General features: G+C 41.9%; 1 protein-coding gene across 1 annotated transcript; it reads right to left on the minus strand.

The window, feature by feature from the left end:
- Positions 1-16212: 16212 nt before the first annotated feature.
- On the minus strand, positions 16213-18394 carry LOC139838326 (protein FAR1-RELATED SEQUENCE 5-like). The gene is made up of 3 exons (XM_071827734.1): positions 18000-18394; positions 17458-17616; positions 16213-17164 (listed from the first exon to the last, which is right to left on the minus strand). The coding sequence occupies exons 1-3, from the start codon at positions 18392-18394 to the stop codon at positions 16213-16215; spliced, it is 1506 nt and encodes a 501-aa protein (XP_071683835.1).
- Positions 18395-27327: the final 8933 nt, after the last annotated feature.

Below are 27327 nucleotides of genomic sequence, written 5' to 3' on the forward strand. Positions count from 1 at the left end.
CCAGAGCCATTATAGATCTCATGGTTAACGCGATTTGTACGGCGCTAGAATCACTGGACGGCATTGGTAATTAATCCTAGGGTGATATAACCCATGCAATGGAACCTCCACCATATCAACACATACCATGGTTCCATTGCCCACCACATAGTCATATTCATAATTGTAAAATAATACTTTGCTTTTCAATGCATGAGTGATAAGTATAGTACTTTGCATATAGTTTGATACAAATAATCAAATGACATAAGCAAGCGATAAACTTGCCTTTCTTGACTGCAAGATTATGCAGGCAAAAGCTTCGATACGTGATAACTCCAAATTCTGAAATACCATCATCGTCCGGTAAGGACAATGTTTAAAGAACTGGCAAAGATGCTATAATGCATAGTATGAGATGCAATCGTCCCGAGCGTAACCTAATCTCGATTATTTAGGATGTATGAGTTGTAAAGATTTCTTTAGGGTTGGTTGCACTTTTAGAATGGTTCTCATACAAGGTTCTTATTAGGGTTTGGTTATAGTCGTATCATAACCAAGTGATATTAGACATCATAACAATCATACACATAAGAATATTGATGGAATAGTATGTAAAGAACAGTTGTCAATTTTAAGTTCTACAGATCTTGGTTGATGTTTACTTATACTATACTTCAAAAGAATAACTTTTGAAGAACATGTTGTTTAAGAAATATTTAGTATTTCAAAGAAGGATTAGGGCTTCTAAGGTTTGATTGACGTTTGTACTTCAAAAGAATAACTTTTGAAGAACAGGTTAAATAAGAACATGAACTATTATACATAGGTGTTATGGCTTTCTAGGGTTTACTATTGGATTCATTTAGTTCACTAATAGGAACTAGTTGGGTTCTTAAGTTGAATGGGTTTCTATATAGCAAGTATTAGCAGGTTTATTATGATGGTTGATTATGGTATCATATCAAAGGATGGTTATTAAGATGGTTCTATAAATTAGCTATTAGGGCTTACTATGGTTTCACAATTGCTTCATTAAGTACTTTCTAATGGCTTCTAAACTAAATGACTTATCATTTCCTAAGTAGGGTTTAGTTGGATAGGAGCATGTGTTGTGAATTGCTGCACAAGGTTGGTATAAGGTTTTATCATTATGGTTCTACTAAATTATGATTATTAAGGTTGATCTTAATGGTATGGTATATAGGATAGTGGTCAATGGTACTAATTCAATTAACAAGTTAGGTTTTATATCTAGGTGACACTTAAGGAATCATATAGGTTTTAAATTGGAAATAGAGACATGAAATGATGACTCATGTGAATTGGTTCTATGTTGGTGGATCATGACTTGTATTTGTTGGTCACATAATAAGGTTCTCTATGTAAAGTGAAATTCACATGATCACATGTGATAAGCAACTAGGGTTTAGGGTTAAAGCATTTTAAATGATCACATAAAATAATGAAATCAAGATCTTACTCAAATTGAAACTAGGGTTTCTAAATTATGGTACAACTCCTAGAATGCTGATTAATAATAGAGTTGTGGTTACTAATTACTTTGAATCAAAATTAGAAATGGTTTGACATTTTATTAATTTTCACAAGATTTAATAATTAGAGCAACTTCTATTTAGGTTTCATTAAGAATCAGGGTTTAATAATTGTTGTTAGGGTTTAAAATAATTAACTTGTTAACTAAAGATGTTTAAATAGATAATTGTTGAGCTACCAAAATGATATTGGCTTTTAATATTTTCTAGCTTTATTGCTATTTAAAGAAAATGGTTAATGGTAATTTGCAAATTAGGGTTTATGAATTACCACTAATAATTAAGTTAATGCAAATATGATAAATAAGATTAATCCTAACATTTTACTTAGTTACTGAATAGTTAAAATTTAATTTTGTAACTTAATTATTTATTGAATTCAATTTGCATTTTAAATAAATGAAAAGGCATAATTAAAGAAGTTAAAAATAAGTGAATTTTTATTTTGACACACATTTTTGTTTTATATTTTATTTGAATAGAGTTTATTTTTGTGAGCATTTTGATATATTATTCATATTTTTCTGAGTTGAAATTATTTTTCTATGATTTTACAAAGTTTCAGGAATTTACTGGAATTTGAAATTAAACTAAATACTAGATGTACCGGTTCACTCCTAGCCCTAGAGACAGACAGGTGGGACCTAGTCCAGGTCACCTGCCACTTGGACGAAGACTAGTCAAAGAGCTCGCGGGGGACCTACAGGCCACGTCGGTCTCACCGGCGGCTTGACGCCGGCGAACAGCCAAAGACGGCGCCGCCGATTTAGGGTTCCCCGGGACGCTCCAATAGGTTTTTCTGGACCTCCTCGACATTCTAAACTCGATGGTGATGATGCCTTTCCGAAATGACCACCGGAGCTAGCTCCGACGAGGACTACCGCGGCCACGAACTCCGGCCAACTACCCATATCGAGCTATGGTTAACCCTAAGACATGAAAGTAGATGCAGGAGAGGCGCAAGATCAACCTGAAGGTGTTGGTGGGCTCGTCGAAGCTTGATGTGATCGGAGACGAGCTCACCGTCGCGGATTCCGGCGATCTGCTGCACGGGAAAAATCTGAAATTGGCGTTGTACCGGGCCCTTTTTGATGCTCTGCTCCTCCAGCTGACTCTACTCGATCAGGCGCGTCGATTGAGCTACGCCATGAACTCCGGGAGGGTCTCATCCGTCGTCGCCAAGGTGAACGCCGGCGACAGTGAGTGGAAGAACACGCAAACTAGAGGATGACTGAGAAGCAATGGATGGGCGACGAGGTACTAGGGTTTCACGGCAGAGCTACTGGTGGTTTTATAGCGTGAGGGGAGCTCTACAGCGGCGGCACGGCGACGGAGACGACGCAGATGCAACGACGGCGTCGAGCATGTTTCGGCACGAATCTTGACGAGAAGTGGATAGGACGGACACGAAGAAAGTTGCGCGAAGCTCTGGGTGTCTCTGCGGCGTCCAGGGTCGTCCCTATCCTCGACGAGGACGTGTCGAAGCTCCTCCACCGCGCTGTCGTTGCCGGGAAGGAAGACGAAGCACCTTTTCTTGTCTCTGCCGAAACGGTAAGGTGGGTCGAATTTGTTCGTGGGCTGGGCTGCTCCTGGTCCCCTGCTGGGCCAACAACGTGGGCTGTTACTGGGTTGCACGGCCAGGTAAGGCAGGTGAGTTTTCCCTCTCTTTCTTATTTCAAATTTCTATTTTCTGTTTTTATTTTATGTTTGATATTTCTATTTGAATTCAGATCTGATTTCTATTTTGTTTTGCAGGTTCAAAACTATTTGAATATCAATATCATTTTATGATAATACTCACTGCCTAATTCTTTTGTTTAACAACTATTGAATTTTTTAATTAAAGTGACACTTAGTGAGGTTTAATTAACAAAGAAATAGGTTTAGCTTTTTATCTCACTTCCTTTTAATTTAGGAACCAGATCCATTTAAATGGTTTGAAATTTATAGCTGGTGCATAATGAACTCATGATTAGGTTAAGCTAGTACTTAATAATATGGATTGTTCACATATAATTCTCCTTATGGCTAGAGTTTAAATTAAATGATAATGAGAATGAGATGAATTCATCATTTTATGTGAAGGATTATTTCTTAGGGTTTAAGAAGATGGCTAAGAAAATTCTATAATCACTAATCTGGTTGTAGTAAACTTTAGCTTGAACTAATTAAGATGGATCCTATGTTTATAATTAGCAATGCATTTGCTAATGATGGTTTAATTTATAGAACACTACTTCATTTGGTCTACTAGGATGGAAAGGTAGGGTTTAATATTTTATGTGAACTGATTCCTAGGTGAAAGGTTCAGGGTTTTGGTGATGCTTCACTAATTGAAGTATAAAATAGGCATGAGGCATGGCAGGGTTTTACTTATGATCCAAAGTGATACTTGGATTGGAATTCAAATGTGGTCTAGGGTTTAAGTAGTGATCACCAAGGTGATACACAACTAGGATTCAGTTCTGATATAAGCTTGATCATGTTTTAGTGGCTAGGGTTATCTCACTTAGGTAGAATTATTGTATCAAGGCAATGCTAGGTTTGTATCAAGTGTTTGGATAGGCAGGGTTTAAATACAATATCAGTACTACACAAGGCATGAGTACTGGTTTGGTTAACTACTAATGATTTACTTATTATTTCATGAGAAGAATGAGATCTATGGATCACATATATAGGTTTAACTTATCCTCTCAATTTATAAAGTAAGATCATGCATTAGACATGATTCACTTATTCCTCACTAATCTCTCTTTATTATTCCTCTCATTACACTCACTTAGATTCTTAGGGTTGATGATCTACACCCATTTTGTAATGATTAAAGTATTGGCCTCATAACAATTCATTAGTTAATTATGGTTCTCTCTCCAAGATCAAGTATTGGTTCATATACTTGAGTATACCTCTTTAGGTTGAGCTCTTCTGAATAGGTAGGGTTTCTCTAGGGTTTATGATCATTACCAAGTTGTAATGATCACAACACTTACCTCTCTATAATTACTAGAAGAATAGGTTCTTACTTACTATCAAGTTTTAGCTAGGTCAAATAGGGTTTAGTACTTGACTTATATTTCTTGTATCATTGGTTAGTATCAACAAGTACTTGGGATCCCAAATAGAATTGGATATTGGCTTTACTCTTCTCACCAAATGGCATTTAGTCCATAAGCATATATGGATTGGTTTATACTTGTGATCCATGATACACAAGGTAGGGCATAATGTTTTAAGTAGATTGGTTCCATATGACAAGGTTTTAGCAAAGATCATAGTGAAGTTTATAGCGCTTGACTTGATGATCTACTTCAATTCCAGCAAGTCAAGTGAAACTTCAGTTACTGTGGTAAGTTTTATTTGAAGCGCGAAAATTCCCCGGATTTTCTATGCATGAATGCAATGCACACTTTGGTGTTCTCTCATTTTATTGCCTCTAAACCTGAGATATTACAGACTCCCGATACCGCCTGCGACCATCTGTGTGGCATGCACGCGTGGAAACAATCGAACGGCGCAGACTCCCGATACCTCTCAGCTCCTTCTTTTCCTTCCGAGAAAACAGTATCCCGTCCATATCCATTCTCCTGTGTACCGGTTCCATTGATCACTTCCGTAATACACGCACATTATTAAAAGTAAACACAAATAGGAGATAACATATTGCGTGGGAACGCATCCATGATATACACAGCTGTGCGCCAAAATATGATCTGCCCCAGTGCAAATTGAAACAGGGGAAGGGAGGTTGAAGAACACAGACAAATTCTCCTCCAATCGAACAGTCCTCTAAATATTACTGGTTCACTGAAACTGAAACTTGTATGTACCGTGAACTGAAACTTCTTCTCCCAATCAGTAGTGTCCAGGCGTGATGTACCTTGAACTATGTAGAATTGATGTACACAAGAGCAACAGAAGAAAAAGAAACTTATCTATGTCCAGACGTGATGCTAAATCCACGAGCTGTTTTTTTTTCGATAAAGAGAATATATTAATATCAAAAGGTATCAATTACACCTAGCTCCACAACAACGCAATAAGGGCAATACGGATGTACACAGTCAAAAAAGATAAAAGAAACTAAGAAATAAAAGTCCCGCTATAGTAACCCAGGCCTAGCAACAGTAATACATCCACCCCCTAGACAACACCTGAAATACAGACTCTCCAAAAGCGACGCCTCCAAGAAGAGAACAATGCATCAACGCCGTCGTCGCCCCATCAAAGATCTTAGGTTTTCACCCTGAAGATAGTCTCCACTCTCAAAACAATGCCTCCAACAATGTCATTGCCAGACACAACCAATTAAGGCTAGACCTTGGGTTTTCACCCTGAAAAGGTAGGACTCTGAACTTCACCTGTGTTGCCGCCCTCACTTTCATACCACTGCCACGGATCCCGAAACACCAAGCAAGTTCTTCAACATCGCGGAGACTTGAACATTCTTTAGCTAATCCCCCAATCCCACCTTCATGAAATTTTCTGCTTCTGACTTCACCATGGACCAAAAGTCTCTTGATGTCAACACAGAACAGAGCTTGGCGCCGCTCCGTCCGGAACCAAACGATCGGAATAAAAGCATGGATGCGCGCGACCGAATACCACCCGATCATGTGCACTCCAGGCAAAAGATGCACTGCTCCATTTATTGTCGGAGCCTTCCGAAACTCATCACTCCGGTTAGATGAAGAAAGGTCGACATCCGGAATGTCTTCATCTTCGCGAAAGAAGAACCCTAGGACCACCACCATGAAAGCCAGAACGGCCGGCCCCCACGCCGCGGTCCATCTTCCTCCTCCAACCCGGCCGGTGGAGCTCAGCCCCTCTGCCGCCTTGTCCCGCCGAGTTCCGCCACACCACCGCATCTCCCGCTATGATCTAGGTGAAGTAGCCGAAGGCCACCGCCACCAGACCCGCCGTCCACCGTTGCCGCCCCTGCCTTTGGCAGCCGAACGCGGCCGCCACTGCCAACCCGGACGGCGGCAGCGGCGAAGATGGGCCGCCTCTTCTTGGGTTCGGGTCATCGCCCGGAGCCGCCTCGCGCGAGACGACCCAAGCGAAGGTGGGAAGGGAGGAGAGGGGATGGAAGAGGCGGTGGTGGAGGGAGGGGCGGCGGCCTGTCAGCTTTCTTGCAGACGGAAGAGACGAACCGATCCAACGATTGCAGACCGTATTATACACTATATAAAAGTTGAACAGATCAGGGCGCTCACAATGTTTTAGCTACTGTAGATATGGTATTTATCCACTATTCCATCCAGCCATTGCCTGACACGTAGCTCTCCTCTTTTTTTTTCTCCATCGTTTGCCCAGTTGGTTGCTTTTCGTCTTTTTTTTTTGTCAAAAGGGCAACCGGCAACCGGCTGTTGGCCCCTCTCTCTTTTCTATTGTGAATCGTTTCTGGTTATATTTATTACCTTCTGGTTGGATCGGTCAAGGCGGTGGATGGTCAAAGCGGTGCCCTCGATCCCCTTCATCTCTCCTCCTCCCTATTGCCATCGTCGCCCTCTTCTCCCTCTCCGGCCGCTGTGCCGTCTACCTAGGCGGCTGATGGTGTGGAGGACGTTTTTGGGCCTTTCCGTTCCTTCCCGACGCGGATGGCGGCGTGATGCGGCCCCAAATCAACGCGAAGGGATGGCCGCGAGGGTCCTGCGCTTTGGTGCTAGAGGGCTTCGATAGCCAGGCCTGGTAGTTGGCCGCTATGGTCATGGCTTGATGCGTCGTGATGCCATACCGCTCTGCAGCAAGGTCTTGATGAGCGATGACGCCCGGTGGGGGACTTCAACTGCAAGATTCGAGGCTGCACAGGGCAACTGAGGGATGTTGTTCTGCTCCCTCTTCATCGTTTAACTCATGGGACGTATTTCCCTTCCCTCCTAAAAAATCCCTTTTTCCTTCGGCCTAGGTTATTCCTTTTCCTCCATCTTATTGATTCCTTCTTTGTTTGTATATTTTTGGTCGCCCAGGTGTTGGCCTAGGTTGTTATGATCTCAGAATCCATCATAAAGATCAATTTACATTTGGTTTCTCCATTCTTCGAAGTTGGAACTACGATTTCTACCACCGTTCATGTCAACCGATACTAAAAGTAATATTTTGCAGGGTATATGGATCCAGCGACCTGGCAAAATTTGTTTGAGTTCGACTTCATTATTATTACAGGGAGGTACCTTCTAAATATTCAGACATTTCATTTAACTATTGTGACTTATAAATACAGTGCATACAACTAGCTTGAATATCAAAGAACAGTACCTGCATGTTGGCTTATTGCACTTATATTTCAACTGACTGATTTTCTGCAATGTAACCAACCAATGCTAGATTTCCATCTGTTGTATAGTTAATTGCTAACAAAATTATTTGTTCTCTGCATGAAATATGCACTCAGGCTTAACTGATGTTTAGACACCTCAAACTCAAAAGGCTTGGAGATATATCCTAACTCTTACAGGATTAATTGAGTCCTGCCATGCTGTCCTTGTAAAAAGAAGAGTCCTTCCGTGCTACTGATGTAGTAATGCTACACATGAACACATAACGTGAAACACCGTACCGCCATGCGATTGATTAGTCCTTGTAAAAAAAGTTTCCTGAAATCTCACGGGCGGGAGCGTGCCAGATAAACGTTCCGAGCACACGCAATAGGCGACAACTATTATATCAGGTGTTGTTTTTAAAAAACCGTAACTTTTAAACCGTACGGTAAAATTAAAATTCGTTTTAACTTCTAAAATTCCTACGACGAGATCTTCGAAACTAGACCACATTTTCATATGTTTCGACGAATTTTTTAACAAGCAACTTTGATGCGCGACAGATCAACTTTGTTGTGCAGTAAAACAACTTTTGTGTGCGACAAAGCAACTTTTATGTCCTACGAACATGTACACTTTTTGGTACACGAAGGCACAACTTTGGTGCAACAATTTTCGTGTCCATCGGAGAGCAATTTTAATGTGTGACGAAGCAACTTAAGTGTCCTACAGAGCAACTTCGGTGTCCGGCGACGTAGTTTTTGAACCCTGTAGAGCAACTTTGGCGTCCAACTGAGCAAATTTAATGTCCTGCAGAGCAACTTTGGTACTCGATAGAGCAAATCTGGTTTTTGACGGCCCAATTTTGGCGTCCAATGAAGCAACTTTGGTGTCCACCGAATAAATTTTGATGGATGGCTGAGCAACTTTGGCTTCTAGCGATACAACTTTTGTTGTGAATGTAGATTTACGTTGTGCAGCTGCACTAAAGTTGCATCGTCTTGCATTACAATTACTTTATCGCATATAGAAGTTGCTTTAGAAAACACTTCATCAAAATACATATAAATGAGATATAGTTTTGAAGAGTTCACCGCAAGAAATTTAAAAGTGAAAACGAATCCTAATTTCGATATCTGATGCAAAAGTTATGATTTTGAATATTTGAAAAGAAGAATTAATCTGAATTATTTCACCTGTTTCCTTCTGGGGTCAGGTCCCCGAAATCTTTCCTTCTTTATCTTTTAAAGGATGGGAACACTAACTAACTTTTCTTATTTAAGGGTGTGCCAGGATTAATTAACGAGCATACGGGTGCTCGCTAGACGCGTCCAAAAAGTTTTCCCGGTACGTCCACCTCGGCTCGGAAAAGAAGATCTAACCAGTAGTAACCACACCTTGTCCCTCGTGGCCCCTTCGACTTCCGCTTCCGTCGTTCTTTTTTCTTGAGGGTCAAGATTACTCGGCAGGATTACAATAACTTCGAAGAGAACTAGTGAGAAAACCTAGGTTATAATTAATCCACGAGCGCCTCCTCCTATCAAAACTTGCCTGCTTAGAACAAAAATGAGCCGCGTAATTAGCTCGCGGCCAACAAAACTAATGCTTACGGTGCTCTTCTTCACGTCTCCTCTCGTCTTCCCGCCTCTCCTCAGCCGATCTAAACCTAGGAGCATAGGGAGCTCTCTCGTATCCTCTCGGCGGAGATCGGCGAGGCGGGGATCTGCAAGGAGGACGGCGATCCATCGGCTCTACCATCACCTGCGCGTAGGATCTAGCGTCTCCGGATCGGACTCCCTGCCAAATCTGCGACGGAGATATCCGGCGGCGACTGGATTCGTGGTGGAGTGGGATCCCTCATGAAGACGACGCCGCACGTACGTCTCGCTCGATCTAGGATTTGGAATGGGGAAGTTTGCAGAGACACGCCCACCTGGTACTCCTGATATCCCACGGGCTGCTCCAGCAGGAACAGTAATGGGCTGTGACCTGTTAGACGGGAACTGCCCAGCTGCTTCAGACGGGAACTGCGAAGGAAAACGCTGCTATTCGGCCGACCGATCGGGTGCTGAGATCGGTCGTGTTCCGCGTCGTACGATCGGCCCGCGATGGACGCTCGTCAATCGTCCACGTCACCCACCGCGCGCCCACCCAAACCTGGATCAAACCCGACCCGACCCCGACCGACAGAGCAACCTGTTCTCCTCTTGACGCAGGAGCCCGCGGGCGGAGGCGACCACCGCGACGGACTCGGGCGGCGATTCGGGCGGCGTGCAACGCCGGCGACGTCGCGGAGCGCCGCGGCCACGCCGCCAGCGGCTCCTCTCCTCCTGCAAGGTACGTTTCCGGGCCCGACTATCTCCTCCCCCGTGGTGGTTCTCCTCCAGGCTCCCTCCCGAGTTTGGCCGGGGTACCGCCGCGCCGCCAGCGGCGCCTCTCCTCCTGTCCGGTCCCTCCTCTCTCCTCCCCGTGGTGCAGTTGTCCTCCTTGCTCCCTCGCGAGGTTGGCCGGAGTCCGGTCCCTCCTCTCTCCTCCCCGTGGTTGCTTCGATCTAGGGTTTCATTGTTGATTTTCTAGGAAATTAAGGTGTGATTTTAGAAGATTTTATGTTGTAATTCATGTATCTATATGTTGTATTTCATCTATGTGTGTAGGATTGCTATTTTAGGGGTTGGGGTTTGTTAGGTTGTTGTTGTTCTGTAGGTTATGGGCTGAGTTTTTGTAGTATGGAATTGTAGTTTTCCATGAATTTCTTTGTGACTAAGTAGGTTTCACATTTGTTGTTCCCTGTACTTGCACCATGAATTATGTTAATTCACATTACTTTTTTTGTTGTTAACCCTGCAAATTTATGTTCTTAACATTATACATTATTTGTTGTTGTATCATTTGGAAACCATGCAACTATTTTTGTGAAATATTGTTCATTTTTGTGGTTCCTTGTACCTGCAAATGTTGTTAATCACTTGTAACTTTTATGTAGTAATTGTTGTTTCTCTCCCTTTGCAGTTTGACAATATGGCACCGAAAGAAGCTCCGAAAGAGGCTATGTTTCAAATGCGTTTTGGAGCAAAGCGGCTTGCGAAAGTTGTTCAAAAAAACATGAATGATGCCAAGAGAGCTATCATCGCCAAGACTGCTTTCAAGCCATTGCTCAATGTGGCTTCATTTGCAGCACCTCCAATGGAGCTCATTGAGTATGTGGTGAAGCACACAAATCCCAAGCTAAGGGAGTTCAGGCACAAGAACAAGAGTATTTTGTTCACAAGGGAGATGGTGGTTAAGGTTCTTGGCGTGCCTTCCGGTAATAGGGACATGGTATATCTAAAGAGGACTCAACAATCTGACCTTCGGGATATGTTCAAGAACGAGAAGGGACGTGCGACAATTGCTAAAGCCATTGAGGTGTTGGAGAATTGTGAAGATACAAATGAGGCACTTGTTGTTCAGAGCTTTGGTCTCATAGCTTTTGCCACTGTGCTTTGTCCTGGCACCGGTAACTTGGTCAAATGTGAGTATTTGGGTATTTTGATGGATGCCAATGAGATTGGCCAGTATGCCATTGATGAGCATATACTTAAAGAGACGATGGGCGAGGTTGGGTTGTTCAAAGAGAAGCTGTTGAATCGTTCCAAACTTGATCCTTCGTAGATTGTGTGGATTGCGATGTGCCTTCCCATGCTCGCGGTATAACTCCTATTCCTATAACTTGTTACTGTTTTTTATGTTGTAAATGCATATTTTTAATGTGGATATTCCTCATCTAATACCGTGTCTTGTTTCATTATATGCAGACCATATACATGGACTTCCTTAGCTTCCCACCTTTGGCCCCTAAAGAGCACACCATCAACTGTAGCATCCCTAGATTTTGCCACGTGTGTGATGACGATTTCCGGCTTGTTGTTGACATTGATAAGAACAAGCTGAGTCTTGACCCGACAGCTTTTGGGGTTCGACCAGTAAGTAAATTTCCATTACATGCATCTATCTACTTTTCCCTTTTTTTTTCTTCGTTAGTAGTAAACCATGGTTTGTACTAATGTTGCTGTCCTTTTTGTTTATATGTGCAGCTCTTGCATTTATCAGAAACTTTGTATGCTGTGGTAGCTCCCACCGATGGAAATCTGCCTCATGTTGATCCTGGTGTAGTAGGGGATGATGGCTTGGGCAGTGAGGAGGTTGATGTTAACCCCTCAGCATCACTGAATGAGTGGCTTGAAAAAGGGTTTGCAAGCAGCGAAGAGCTGCAGGTATGTCACTTTTGCCATGTTATGTTGTATTAGTCAACAGTTTTTGTGTCTATTATTCCTCGTTTTTGTAACATTAGTTTACCTATATTGTTGTTTTCCTATCTGCAATCTCCAATGAAGTCACAGTTCCTGTAGCTAATGTTGTATTACTCAATAATTGTTGTGTCTATTACACATGGTTTTTGTAACTTTTGTTTACTTGTGTTGTTGTATTTCATATCTACTATGTGGTCACAGTAATATGCAATGAAGTCACAGTTCCTGTAGCTAATGTTGTATTACTCAATAATTGTTGTGTCTATTACACATGGTTTTTGTAACTAATGTTTACTTGTGTTGTTGTATTTCATATCTACTATGTGGTCACACTTCCTGTAGCTAATGTTGTATTACTCAATAATTGTTGTGTCTATTACACATGGTTTTTGTAACTAATGTTACCCATGCTTTTTTAGGTGCCCGAACATTTGCAAGGACTGTACAACAAGCACAATGCTCTTTATGCAACTGATGTGGCTGCTGGATTGCACAACTTTGGGGAGTTTTTGAAGGCTTCAAATGCAAAGCGTATGGCAGCATTGCTGGTGGATGTTCATGCTGCTAATGTTGCATCCAGCAGCTTCACTATCCCATGCCCTGCAGCTCCTGATGTACATGCAAAGGAGCCAAGCCCAATCATGGTTGAGGAAGATCGGACTCACAATGTTGTGAATGATGATGCGATGGATATTGGCGAGGTTTCTAACAAGACTTCTCCAGTGCCTTCTACGAAGCACTCTACCAAGCCTTCTCCAGTTCCTTCTCCGGAGCACACTCATGTGCCTTCTCCGGAGCACACTCATGAGGCTTGCTTGGTTACTTCTTATGTGCCTTCTCCGGTGCGCACTAGTGTGCCTTCTCCAGTCCCCAGTTGTGCTGCTACCCTGGTGCCTTCTCCACAAAACATTTCTCATGTGCAAAGCCCATCAAGTGGTGATGAGTCGCCCAGAATTAAATCTCCAAGCAAATACCCGGCTGGCTTTTGAGATGATGTTCCAAAAATGGATTTGTTTCCTGATGGATCTGAGGAGGCAAAGTTCTTCGCTACAATTCCTGATGTTGCAGCTACAAGTGGAGGTTCTTGTGTTGTCGTGACACCGGTGCGCAAAGAGGACGTGCCACAACCCATTGTACCTGCTGGTATATTTCTCTACATTTTTTTCCTAGTCTTTTGTATGTTGGTTGTCCATACATTCGGATTCTTACTTGCTTTTTCTGTTTTTCACTCGTTTTTGGTTTGCAGCATCTACTCTCCAGGAAGCCAAAGGAAATGCTTCTAGTGGTCCAGACACACATGATAAGAAGCAACGCCAAAAGAGGGTTGCAAAGGACATTGATACACCTCCCAAGGTGAAGAAGATGAAACTTTCAGACACTCATCGATCCACTTACCGCAAATACATTGGGCATAGTCGCAAATTGAGGCCACCGAAGAAGGGTGTTGATCCGTGAGTCATCTGTCCTTTTGTTGTTGTTTCTCTATCTCCTTTTCTAGCAATGTTGTATTCCTCTGCCTAATGTTGTATTACTCATTTCAATTTGTGACTAACTTTACTGAATTTTGTAACTTCATTTCATTTTTGTTGTTGTTTTCTATCTCCTTTTCTAGCAATGTCGTATTCATCTGCCTAATGTTGTATTACTCATTTCAATTTGTGACTAACTTTACTGAATTTTGTAACTTCATTTCATTTTTGTTGTTGTTTTCTATGTCCTTTTCTAGCAATGTACTCCTATTCCTCTGCCTAATGTTGTATTACTCATTTCAATTTGTGACTAACTTTACTGAATTTTGTAACTTCATTTCATTTTTATTGTTGTTTTCTATCTGTCATCTTTGTGTAGTAACACAACATTTTTGGTTCATTGCAGTAAACCCTTTGTTCATATTGGTAACTTCTTTGTCTCATACAAAAAGTTTCAAGCCGTGTTCAAGCCACGCCAGCACATGGACAATCAAGTCATGTCCCTTTATGTTGAGAAGTTCAACATCGAGAATAAATTGCAAGCCTCTACCAACAAAAGGTGTCGTAAGAAGTTCGCATTTTCTGTGCATATGACTGTAAGTACAATGCTACCTTGGTGTTCCTCTTTTTTTTGTTTAAATAGTTTCAAATTTGCACTCATGTTTCTAGTACCAACATTTCTATTGTCGTACCCTTTCATCGCAGTCTGAACTTATCAAGGATCCTGCCAAGTTCCAAACAAAGTATGTTATCCAAGAGTTCAAGATTGCTTGTGAAAAATACAAGATATCAAAAATGGATCTGGTTAGTAGTTCATAATGTTGTGTAATTTATTTTTTCCATGCAAGGCTGTGTTTTTATAACTTTTTTGCATCCGCAGCTTTGGTTCCCAATTGTACATGAGAAGCATTGGGCCACTTGTTGCATAAATCTTATGCACTCGCAAATCAACTCGTTTGATTCTATCAAACCATCAAAGAAAGGAGGTTCCATGGAGTCTGCCATGAACAACCTGGTTTGTTGCACTATGACCTTGCACCTATACATTACATTTTCAGTTTCCAATCATATGTTTTTGCTGTCTTACTTCATAAATTTTGTGACTAACACTACTGGATTATGTAACTATTGGTTTTTCATGTGTTGTTGTGTTCTTATCTGTAACCAAGTGACAAATCATATAAACTAATGTTGTCTTACTTCATAATTTTTGTGACTAACACTACTGGATTATGTAACTATTGGTTTTACATGTGTTGTTGTGTTCTTATCTGTAACCAAGTGACAAATCATATAAACTAATGTTGTCTTACTTCATAATTTTTGTGACTAACACTACTGGATTATGTAACTATTTCATGCACTTTTTGTTCAGATCACAAACTTTGATGTTCTTGCTAAAGAGACTAAAGCCTTCAGTTTTGACATCACTAAATTCAAACATGGAGGACCTACTGACTACCCACAGCAGCCCAACAAGTGAGTAAATACGTCTACATTTTTCTCTCTTATATTGCTAGTCCTTTTTCCCAATGCTAATACATTCTCCTTTTGTCATTTCAGCTTTGATTGTGGTTTCTTTGTGATACTCTACATGGAGAACTTTGATGGGAAGGTCATGGAGAACTTCGACGAGAATGGCATCCCTTATTTTCGCATGATTCTCGCTACAGATTTGATCACACACCCCACGAACACAGAAGATTACGAGAAGATCTTTGAGGAGGAGACATATGAGTAGCTAGGATAGTTGTTGGAAGGATATGTATTTTGGTGCAATGTAGTTTGTGTCGAACCAATGAAACTTATGTCTATGGCTGAACAAATGGAACTTGTGTGTATGGTTGGTTGGTTACTTTTGTAATGGGAAGCACATTTCCCCCCATGAATGATAACTTTGTTGCTATGGATTTGTATGAATGTTCAACATGCATGTGATTTCACTTGTTTGTTTACACAACAGTTTGTTTTTGGTTCAATATGTTGTAAATACATTTATTTCCTATTGTAAACTACATAAAGTTTTGTAATCAGGAACCTGAATACAACAACTTGCACACAACAACTGTTCCATTTTTAATTTTGTAAATAGATGAAAATTCTGTTGTAAACATGACAATAATTTCATTTCAGGTTTTTGCAGAAAACTTTGCCCAAGTCCAAATTCTTCTTTTCCATACTTCATTGTTGTAACTAATATAATTTATGTTGTAAATACATATTTTCTATTATATATGTTGTAAATACATGAAAGTTCCATTGTAAACTCAACAATAATTTGTAACCAAGTGAACTTTTTGTTGTCAACATATGTTATATTATGTATGTTGTAAATACATGATAGTTCCATTGTAAACTCAACAAAATTTTGTAACCAGGTGATTTTTTGTTGGCAATATATGTTCCTTTTTTGTATGTTGTAAATACACGAAAGATCTGTTGACAACATAACAATAATTTGATGTCAGGTTTCCAAATTCTTTTCTTTTGTTTCATGTTGTTAGTGTTTCCAAAGAAATATACAACTTATTGAAGGTTACGAATAATCAGGAACAAGTAGACTTCATTAACAACATATAACACAACCATATCAAAGTTTTCTACTATAAAGGGGCAACATAAGTTTGAGAGCTATATGTAGGTAACAATACTAACAAAACTACAGCTTGAGACCAAGTTCCACTTCGGGCACATTTTCATCCTGTTGTGTCGCAACTCCCTGAGCTTCTTGCGCAGCAGATATTTTCATTTTCATGACAAGACAATCAACCAAATGGTGATCCCCTAAGCACAATGGACACTTCGTCACCTTTGTTCCCGACATCTTCTTCTTTTTAGAAGCCGTGCCTCTTTTGGCGGTCGTGCTCGTCTTTTCCGCCATGTTTGTCTCTTCATCTTTCTTCCCTTTCTTCTTCTTCTTTGCAGCATCTTCACGTTGTTCAAGTAGAGGCTTCTTTCGCTTCTCCGATTCTTTCGGGCGGCCCTTAGGTTGTTGCCGTGGTGGGTTTCGCAACCCTCCTTGTGCTGTTTGTTGTTGCGCTTGCACCTGAACCACATCAGGTTCACCTTCTTGTTGTGTGTCGCCACCTCTTCTCTTTGCATCAACAACTTCACTAACACTATCAATTGATGCAGACACCAACTCATAAGTTTCATCACTAAAGCACGCATCGGATGCCAGGCGATTCATCTTGCGGCATAGCCTGTTGTACCTCAGAGTGTTTGTTCCAGGGATGCCAAACATGTGAGGATGGGTGTTGGCATCAGGAACTGGAGCACCTTTACTAGCTGCTTGAGACCACCGTTCTAACAAGTACCTATCTGGTATCATCTGGATATTCAAGTGCACCATGACCCTGATTATGTGGGGACAAATTAGTCCACACATATCAAACATGTTGCAGCTGCAATCATATAATCCATTTGCAACATCAGCTTCAACTCGGTATGTTCTAGTGTCTCTCCTATCACTAGCAACCAGGGAAAAGCGTAGACTAGCATCATTTTGTTGTTGCTCAAGGGTAAAGGCAGTGTTCTCAGAAATAAGTTTCTGGAATCGGTCAAATACTTCTCTAGTGTAGAAGACAGATGCTTGCTTCTCAATGTTGAGCCTGCTCAAAAAAGTTGTTGTTAACACTGTTAGTACTTGTAGAACAAGGAGGAAACAAATGTTACAAAACTACTTCTACAATTTCCATTTGTTAAAATTGTTGTTGTAAACACTGCTAATAATTGTTGTTCACAAAGTTACTAGATGTTGTTCACAAAGGAAAATAATGTTACAAACCTACCACTTCCTTTTTCATTGTTACAAAACTTGTTGTTAACACTTTATTTTATTGTTGTTAACACTATTATTGCTTGTTGTTAACACAGAATTAAATTTGTAACAACAACACCTCACCTGCCCCACAATGGTGGTTCTGTTGTCTCAATAATGAACCCTGCATTGTCTTCTCTGTCGAGCATCATGTCTTGGCATAGTTCAAACTGCCTCACAAACGTGAACACCGAGTCAGACGGGTGAACCAAAGTTTTGAAGTAAGAGTTGAGCCCCTCAGACCTGCCCATTGTACTCGTGAAAGGGAAAAGTTCCTCCTAAAATATATGGGAGCCCACTTTTTCCTCGAGTCCCACATGTTTTTCAGATGCTTATTTTGTTCCATTTGGAACCAAGTCATCACATGTTTCCAACTAGCTTCAAACTGCTCAACGGTATCTGTGTCAAAGATGCATGCCCAAAATGCTTGTGCAAAAGGCTCTCCTTGTTGCATTGGCTTCCCAACCTTTGTTTTCGCGATCCGGATCACGTGCCAAAAGCAGTTTCGGTGGATTGCATCATAGAATACTTCTGAAATGGCCTTTCCCATTGCTTGATCTTGGTCGGTCATTATGTGGTCCGGTTGCACTCCATCCATTGCTTCAAGCCACCTTTCAAACACCCACCTGAAACCATCTTTGGTCTCATTGGCAAGCAAAGCACAGCCTAGCACCACTGTCTGCAGATGGTTGTTGATTCCAACAATTGGTGCAAAGGGCATATTGTAGCGGTTGGTGCAGAATGTTGTATCGAAAAATACACAATCTTTGTACTTGGGGTACAACAATCTGGTCCTTCCATCAACCCAAAACAGCGCTCGAACAGCATTATCTTCATCGACATCTTTTGCATAATAGAAGTTTGGGTTCTCATCTTGTCGCTTCTTGAAGTATTCCAATGTTAGGTCCATGTCCCGAAACAACAATTTTGCCCTCATCTTGGATTTCTCATTTGTAACATCCCTCTTGACATACCCCAAAGTTCGTATGTCGCCTCCATGTACATCACCCAGCATACCCATGATATCAGATGTTTTCAGATTTCGGTTATGCATTAGTTCCAAGAATTCGAGGTCTTCTTCCGGGATCTTGCGATGAGACCGGTAGTACCTACGACGTCCAAGCTCTTTGACAAGTGCATGTGTGTGCTCACTGGTGAATGTTGTAACAGTGAATGATCCCTCCCTCAATGAATGATCATGTGAGCTTTGCAATTGTGACGAACCACCCTGTTTCTCTGCCTAGAATCTGACATTTCCATTGAGGCACTAGCAGGCTGGTGGCTAGTGTTTTTGCTCCCGCTGCTCATATCTGTTGCAGAACATTGCTTTCTTGCAGCGCTCTCTGATGTACCTCCAAGTGTTGTTGCAGCTGCTGCTCCCTTTCTAGCGTGCACACACTCGAACACCCTGTTTATTAGCACTTGTTCACATCCCCTCTTGCGGCTGTACTTGGAGCTACAAATCCTAGTACCGAAGCCCATCTTGTATGCATATTCATTGTATACTTTGAGTGCAACATCTTCATTATCAAACTGCATGCCAACAAATGGGACAATAGGCTGTGACGATACATCTTCATCAAAGTTGCCTTCACCACCACTTTCTCCATTTTCCTGGATCGGCTCATGGGTGTCATCTTCATCATCTGAGTCAAGCGGCTGGTTAAGGTCGAAAAAGCCCGCACCTGATTCAGCTTCATCATCCGCAATTTCCTGTTATTTTTTGAATGATCGGTTAGTTCACATCTGTTTTTGTTACTAATACAAAAAACAAATGTTGTAAACTTATAAATTTTACATTGTTAACATTGTTATTTTTACTTACAGTTCTCTTGCATACACAACAATCTCATACACAACAATTACACATCATATGTAGTGAATTTCGTCCAAAATGTAGAACAACAATTTTCAGGGAATCAACATCAATTTTCAAGGTATGAACACCAATTTTCAGGGTATCATACACAACAATATTCAGTGTTCCTAACAACATTTGGTTTTGTTGCTAACATAACAAATTAATGTTTTAAACTTATTGATTTTACATTGTTAACATTGTTAATTTACTCACAGTTATCTTGCATACACAACAATCTCATACACAACAATTACACATCATATGTAGTGAATTTCGTCCAAAATGTAGAACAACAATTTCCAGGGTATTAACAGCATTTTCCAGGGCATCAACAACATTTTTTCAGGGTATCATACACAACAATTTTCAGTGTGCCTAACAACATTTGGTTTTGTTGCTAACATAACATATTAATGTTGTAAACAATATTAACAGTCAAATCCTAGGGTTTGTGAAGGGGACAGAGCTAGTACCTGCTGGCCTCCAGTGGATCCATGAGCAGATGTTGTGAATACCACTTCAGGGTTCTGGAACCTCGTCGGAGCTCTATGGCTGGCCGGAGCAGACGGATCGGAAGTCGCTTGCCGCGGGGGTGGAGGTGGTGCTCGTGGAGGTTGGTTCGATCCCGCCGTCGGAGCTCTTCTAGGGAAGAGGATGTCGTGGAGGAGATGAGACATGGCCAGATTGGGGTGGAGGAGGCCGGGAGGCGCCGTTTCCCGTCGCCGGTGGCCGCTGCAGCCACGTCCCGCGCGTCCTGGCTATTGCGAGAGCGACGGGCTCGCTCGCCCCGAGCGATTTGTGGGCTATTTTTTTTTCTAGTTGCCACCTCAAAGCTGATCCAACGTTTCCCTGTAATTGCATCCTACGTTGGGGAAAGCAACCGATTTGGGGATTTCGTCGGTCGGCCGACGGTCAGCGCGGGCCGCGAAGCAACCGTTCCTCCCGCGCGTACACAGGACGGTGGATGAAACGGTGCGCTCGTGAGGTCGCGCATCTCCGGGCCAACACTCACGCGATTAGGGATGTAAATGGTACGGATAATTTCCGCTCCAAATCCGTATCCGTATCCATTTTTGAGGATATGGTATGCATTTTTAGAAATCCGCCGGATATGGATACGGATGCGGATAGTGATCAAGCGGATATCCGACGAATACGGTAGAGGATATGGTATTGATACTATCCGACGAATACGGATTATCCGCCATTTTTTGCGGATTATCCGAGGTGCACAAAGAGGATAATCCGAGAAAACTAGCCCAACCCTAAATATTTAGACAATATAGTTAGTTCAACGGTCAAAATATGTATTCTATTAGAACACAATTTGCTTTGTTGTACAAACAAGTGTGTACATTTAGCTATAGTATATAATTACAAACATATTTTACATAAAAAAACATACATCAATTTTTATATGTATATTTTCTTAATAATCAGCTTCCGATCCGAGTCCGGTCCGAATCCGCTCCATATCCGTAATCCGATATAATCTGGATCCGACCATTATCCGCTCCGATCCGAATCCGTTATAAAAATATGGTAAAGGATATGGTAAAAGAAATATCCGATCCGATCCGATCCGTTTACATCCCTACACGCGATAGTTCGGGAAATTCATCGCCACCCCATTCCCGATCCACCGATTGCAAATCATCCTCTCAATCTCCAACTCTGCATCATCCAAAAGGAGCAAGGGTCTCGCAGCCCAAGTGAAGCACCGCGCCATACCTCCGCGTCCCCTCGTCGAAGTATATCGCCTTCCACCACCGACCCTAACCCGCCGGGGCTGCGGCCTCCAGCAGGCAGAGGGGCGGCGCCAGGTATCGCCTGCGTGTCGCTTGTGCGACGTGACGGGCACGAAATGATCCATTCTTCGATGGAAGATCGAGACATCGATCCAATAGCATTGAGCATATGGTGTCCTTATTTTTTAGCTTATTGGATGTGGAGAAATTAAAAAGGTGAGAGATGGTGATTGACACTTTTCATTGCAGTTTTTTTTAATATGCCTTGCTAGAACTTTTTTAATAACGGAGGAAGTATGCATCAAATATCCTCTCACCTGCGTGAGGGCATCTCCAACCGAGCAACCCAAACGGACGCGCTGGGCCGTCCATTTTGGGCCGTTTGGTGGCCGAGCGGACACCCGGACAGCGGCCCGCGTCCGCGTGTCCGTTTGGGTCGGACGCTGCGCCCAACGCGCGGACGCATCGCATATGTAATAAAAAACAAAAATAAAAATGAAAAAGGAAAACAACAAAAAAATAAATTTAAACTAGTGGTTAATTAAACTTAGCCCTATTTTGGGCAATTTTTACACAAAAGAAAGCTCTATATGGGCTTTAAACAAAAAAAAAGCAAACCCTAGCCAGGGTTTGCGAGCACGGTGGCCGACGGCAGTACTACCCCCAGTAGTACTCGTCATCGTCGGCGTCGATGACGACGACGCCCCCCGGCGGTGACGCGTTGTTCCGGCTTGAAATGCCGGAGGGCGCCGGTGACTCCGGCCAGGGCGACCACTGCGCCCTTTCCCAGGCGGAGTGCGGGTTCAACGGGCTCGCCGGCCTGCGCAGCCGTGCCCTCCGCGCGGGCTCCTTTTGGAGCTGCTCCTCCGCTGCGGCCTGCAGCTCCGCCTCTAGCCGAAGCGCGGCCCGGCGCTTGATACGTCTCCAACGTATCGATAATTTCTTATGTTCCATGCCACATTATTGATGTTATCTACATGTTTTATGCACACTTTATGTCATATTCGTGCATTTTCCGGAACTAACCTATTAACAAGATGCCGAAGTGCCAGTTGCTGTTTTCTGCTGTTTTTGGTTTCAGAAATCCTAGTAAGGAAATATTCTCGGAATTGGACGAAATCAACGCCCAGGGTCCTATTTTGCCACGAAGCTTCCAGAAGACCGAAGAGGAGACGAAGTGGGGCCACGAGGTGGCCACACCCTAGGGCGGCGTGGCCCACCCCTTGGCCGCGCGGCCCTGTGGTGTGGGCCCCTCGTGCCGCCTCCTGACCTGCCCTTCCGCCTACTTAAAGCCTCCGTTGCGAAACCCCCAGTACCGAGAGCCACGATACGGAAAACCTTCCAGAGACGCCGCCGCCGCCGATCCCATCTCGGGGGATCTAGGAGATCGCCTCCGGCACCCTGCCGGAGAGGGGAATCATCTCCCGGAGGACTCTACGCCGCCATGGTCGCCCCCGGAGTGATGTGTGAGTAGTCTACCCCTGGACTATGGGTCCATAGCAGTAGCTAGATGGTTGTCTTCTCCCCATTGTGCTATCATTGTCGGATCTTGTGAGCTGCCTAACATGATCAAGATCATCTATCTGTAATTCTATATGTTGCGTTTGTTGGGATCCGATGAATAGAGAATACTTGTTATGTTGATTATCAAAGTTATGTCTATGTGTTGTTTATGATCTTGCATGCTCTCCGTTACTAGTAGATGCTCTGGCCAAGTAGATGCTTGTAACTCCAAGAGGGAGTATTTATGCTCGATAGTGGGTTCATGCCTCCATTGATATCTCGGGACAAAGTGACAGAAAGTTCTAAGGTTGTGGATGTGCTGTTGCCACTAGGGATAAAACATTGGTGCTATGTTCAAGGATGTAGTTATCGATTACATTACGCGCAATACTTAATGCAATTGTCTCGTTGTTAGCAACTTAATACCGGAGGGGGTTCGGATGATAACCCGAAGGTGGACTTTTTAGGCATAGATGCATGTTTGGATGGCGGTCTATGTACTTTGTCGTAATGCCCAATTAAATCTCACTATACTCATCATAATATGTATGTGCATGGTCATGCCCTCTTTATTTGTCAATTGCCCAACTGTAATTTATTCACCCAACATGCTGTTTATCTTATGGGAGAGACACCTCTAGTGAACTGTGGACCCCGGTCCAATTCTCTATACTGAAATACAATCTACTGCAATACTGTTCTACTGTTTTCTGCAAACAATCATCTTCCACACAATACGGTTAATCCTTTGTTACAGCAAGCCGGTGAGATTGACAACCTCACTGTTTCGTTGGGGCAAAGTACTTTGGTTGTGTTGTGCAGGTTCCACGTTGGCGCCGGAATCCCCGGTGTTGCGCCGCACTACATCCCGCCGCCATCAACCTTCAACGTGCTTCTTGGCTCCTCCTGGTTCGATAAACCTTGGTTTCTTTCTGAGGGAAAACTTGCTGCTGTGCGCATCATACCTTCCTCTTGGGGTTCCCAACGAACGTGTGAGTTACACGCCATCAAGCTCTTTTTCTGGCGCCGTTGCCGGGGAGATCAAGACACGCTGCAAGGGGAGTCTCCACTTCCCAACCTCTTTACTTTGTTTTTATCTTGCTTAGTTTTATTTACTACTTTGTTTGCTGCACTAAATCAAAATACAAAAAAAAATTAGTTGCTAGTTTTACTTTATTTGCTATCTTGTTTGCTATATCAAAAACACAAAAAAAATTAGTTACTTGCATTTACTTTACTTGATTCATCATGTTTCCTTTTAATTTTACCACGAAAGACATACCGGTAGGACGTGGGTCTATAGTTGGGAGAAATAATATAGAGGAATTTTTCAACCATGTTAGTACCATTGACGATTTTGAGGATAGACACTTGGTAGACCTTGCCCCTACTTATGAAATTGCTGCTGCTGCTTTAGTTCGCATGTTGGAAACTAAATTTGTTAATCTCAATCCTATAATCCAACACATGTTTCTCACACTTGGTGATATGGAAGAAGGGGAAAAGAAAGATTTTGTTTTAGAAACCCTTCTTAGAGAATTTGGTGGTATAGCAAGAGAGGCTAGAAAGGTCTTTGCTAAATTTAATATGCTTGGTTCTTATACCAATTTTGTTAGTCTCCTTGAAAAGATGGATATGGATAGAATAAAGTACACTAATAATATTAATGATGGTGGGGAGATCAAAGCACCAATACCATGTAAGCTCCTAGCGATGAATGATGCACTAGAAAATAATTATGCTTGGCTTGTTCCTGAAAATTTGTTTGATGAGAGTAGCACGCCTAAGACTAATGAAAAGGGAGATGCTAAAACTTATGTATCTAATATACTATGCCTGGTTGAGAAAACTCCACATCCCGCTGTAGGAGTACCACCCTTCGATAATACTTGATACACACTTTCTGCGCCTAGCTGAAAGGCGTTAAAGAAAAGCGCTTATGGGAGACAACCCATGTTTTTACCTACAGTACTTTGTTTTTATTTTGTGTCTTGGAAGTTGTTTACTACTATAGCAACCTCTCCTTATCTTAGTTTAGTGTTTTGTTGTGCCAAGTAAAGTCGTTGATAGTAAAGTTCATACTAGATTTGGATTACTGCGCAGAAACAGATTTCTTTGCTGTCACGAATCTGGGCTGTTTTCTCTGTAGGTAACTCAGAAAATTATGCCAATTTACGTGATTGATCCTCAGATATGTACGCAACTTTCATTAAATTTGAGCATTTTCATTTGAGCAAGTCTGGTGCCTCGATAAAATTCGTCAATACGAACTGTTCTGTTTTGACAGATTCTGCCTTTTATTTCGCATTGCCTCTTTTGCTATGTTGGATGAATTTCTTTGATCCATTAATGTCCAGTAGCTTTATGCAATGTCCAGAAGTGTTAAGAATGATTGTGTAACCTCTGAACATGTTAATTTTCATTGTCGCTAACCCTCTAATGAGTTGTCTTAAGTTTGGTGTGGAGGAAGTTTTCAAGGATCAAGAGAGGAGTATGATGGAACATGATCAAGGAGAGTGAAAGCTCTAAGCTTGGGGATGCCCCGGTGGTTCACCCCTGCATATTCTAAGAAGACTCAAGCGTCTAAGCTTGGGGATGCCCAAGGCATCCCCTTCTTCATCGACAACATTATCAGGTTCCTCCCCTGAAACTATATTTTTATTCCATCACATCTTATGTGCTTTTCTTGGAGCGTCGGTTGGTTTTTGTTTTTTGTTTTGTTTGAATAAAATGGATCCTAGCATTCACTTTATGGGAGAGAGACACGCTCCGCTGTAGCATATGGACAAGTATGTCCTTAGCTTCTACTCATAGTATTCATGGCGAAGTTTCTTCTTCGTTAAATTGTTATATGGTTGGAATTGGAAAATGATACATGTAGTAATTGCTATAAACGTCTTGGGTAATGTGATACTTGGCAATTGTTGTGCTCATGTTTAAGCTCTTGCATCATATGCTTTGCACCCATTAATGAAGAAATACATAGAGCATGCTAAAATTTGGTTTGCATATTTGGTTTCTCTAAGGTCTAGATAATTTCTAGTATTGAGTTTGAACAACAAGGAAGACGGTGTAGAGTCTTATAATGTTTACAATATGTCTTTTATGTGAGTTTTGCTGCACCGGTTCATCCTTGTGTTTGTTTCAAATAAGCCTTGCTAGCCTAAACCTTGTATCGAGAGGGAATACTTCTCATGCATCCAAAATACTTGAGCCAACCACTATGCCATTTGTGTACACCATACCTACCTACTACCTGGTATTTTCCGCCATTCCAAAGTAAATTGCTTGAGTGCTACCTTTAAAATTCCATCATTCACCTTTGCAATATATAGCTCATGGGACAAATAGCTTAAAAACTATTGTGGTATTGAATATGTACTTATGCACTTTATCTCTTATTAAGTTGCTTGTTGTGCGATAACCATGTTCACTGGGGACGCCATCAACTACTCTTTGTTGAATTTCATGTGAGTTGCTATGCATGTTTGTCTTGTCTGAAGTAAGAGAGATCTACCACCTTATGATTAAGCATGCATATTGTTAGAGAAGAACATTGGGCCGCTAACTAAAGCCATGATCCATGGTGGAAGTTTCAGTTTTGGACATATATCCTCAATCTCATATGAGAAAATTATTAATTGTTGTTACATGCTTATGCATAAAAGAGGAGTCCATTATCTGTTGTCTATGTTGTCCCGGTATGGATGTCTAAGTTGAGAATAATCAATAGCGAGAAATCCAATGCGAGCTTTCTCCTTAGACCTTTGTACAGGCGGCATAGAGGTACCCCTTTGTGACACTTGGTTAAAACATGTGCATTGTGATGATCCGGTAGTCCAAGCTAATTAGGACAAGGTGCGGGCACTATTAGTATACTATGCATGAGGCTTGCAACTTATAAGATATAATTTACATGATACATATGCTTTATTACTACCGTTGACAAAATTGTTTCATGTTTTCAAAATCAAAGCTCTAGCACAAATATAGCAATCGATGCTTTTCCTCTATGGAGGACCATTCTTTTACTTTCATTGTTGAGTCAGTTCACCTATTTCTCTCCACCTCAAGAAGCAAACACTTGTGTGAACTGTTGATGTCTACTTCCACCTCCTTTTCCTGTAGACAGTGTTGGGCCTCCAAGAGCAGAGGTTTGTAGAACAGCAGCAAGTTTTCCCTTAAGTGGATCACCCAAGGTTTATCGAACTCAGGGAGGAAGAGGTCAAAGATATCCCTCTCATGCAACCCTGCAACCACAAAGCAAGAAGTCTCTTGTGTCCCCAACACACCTAATAGGTGCACTAGTTCGGCGAAGAGATAGTGAAATACAGGTGGTATCAATATATATGAGCAGTAGCAACGGTGCCAGAAAATAGCTTGCTGGCGTGTAGTTGATGGTGGTAGTATTGCAGCAGTATTTAGGAACAAGGCCTAGGGATTAGACTTTCACTAGTGGACACTCTCAACATTGATCACATAACAGAATAGATAAATGCATACTCTACACTCTTTTGTTGGATGATGAACACATTGCGTAGGATTACACGAACCCTCAATGCCGGAGTTAACAAGCTCCACAATTCAATGTTCATATTTAAATAACCTTAGAGTGTAAGATAGATCAACACAACTAAACCAAGTACTAACGTAGCATGCACACTGTCACCTTCATGCTAAGAAAGGAGGCATAGATCACATCAATACTATCATAGCAATAGTTAACTTCATAATCTACAAGAGATCATAATCATAGCATACGCCAAGTACTAACACGGATGCACACACTGTCACCATTACACCGTGTAGGAGGAGTAAAACTACTTTAATAACATCACTAGA

The sequence above is a fragment of the Lolium perenne genome, chromosome 3 (genome assembly GCF_019359855.2).
Source record: "Lolium perenne isolate Kyuss_39 chromosome 3, Kyuss_2.0, whole genome shotgun sequence".
Taxonomy (NCBI): Eukaryota; Viridiplantae; Streptophyta; class Magnoliopsida; order Poales; family Poaceae; genus Lolium; species Lolium perenne.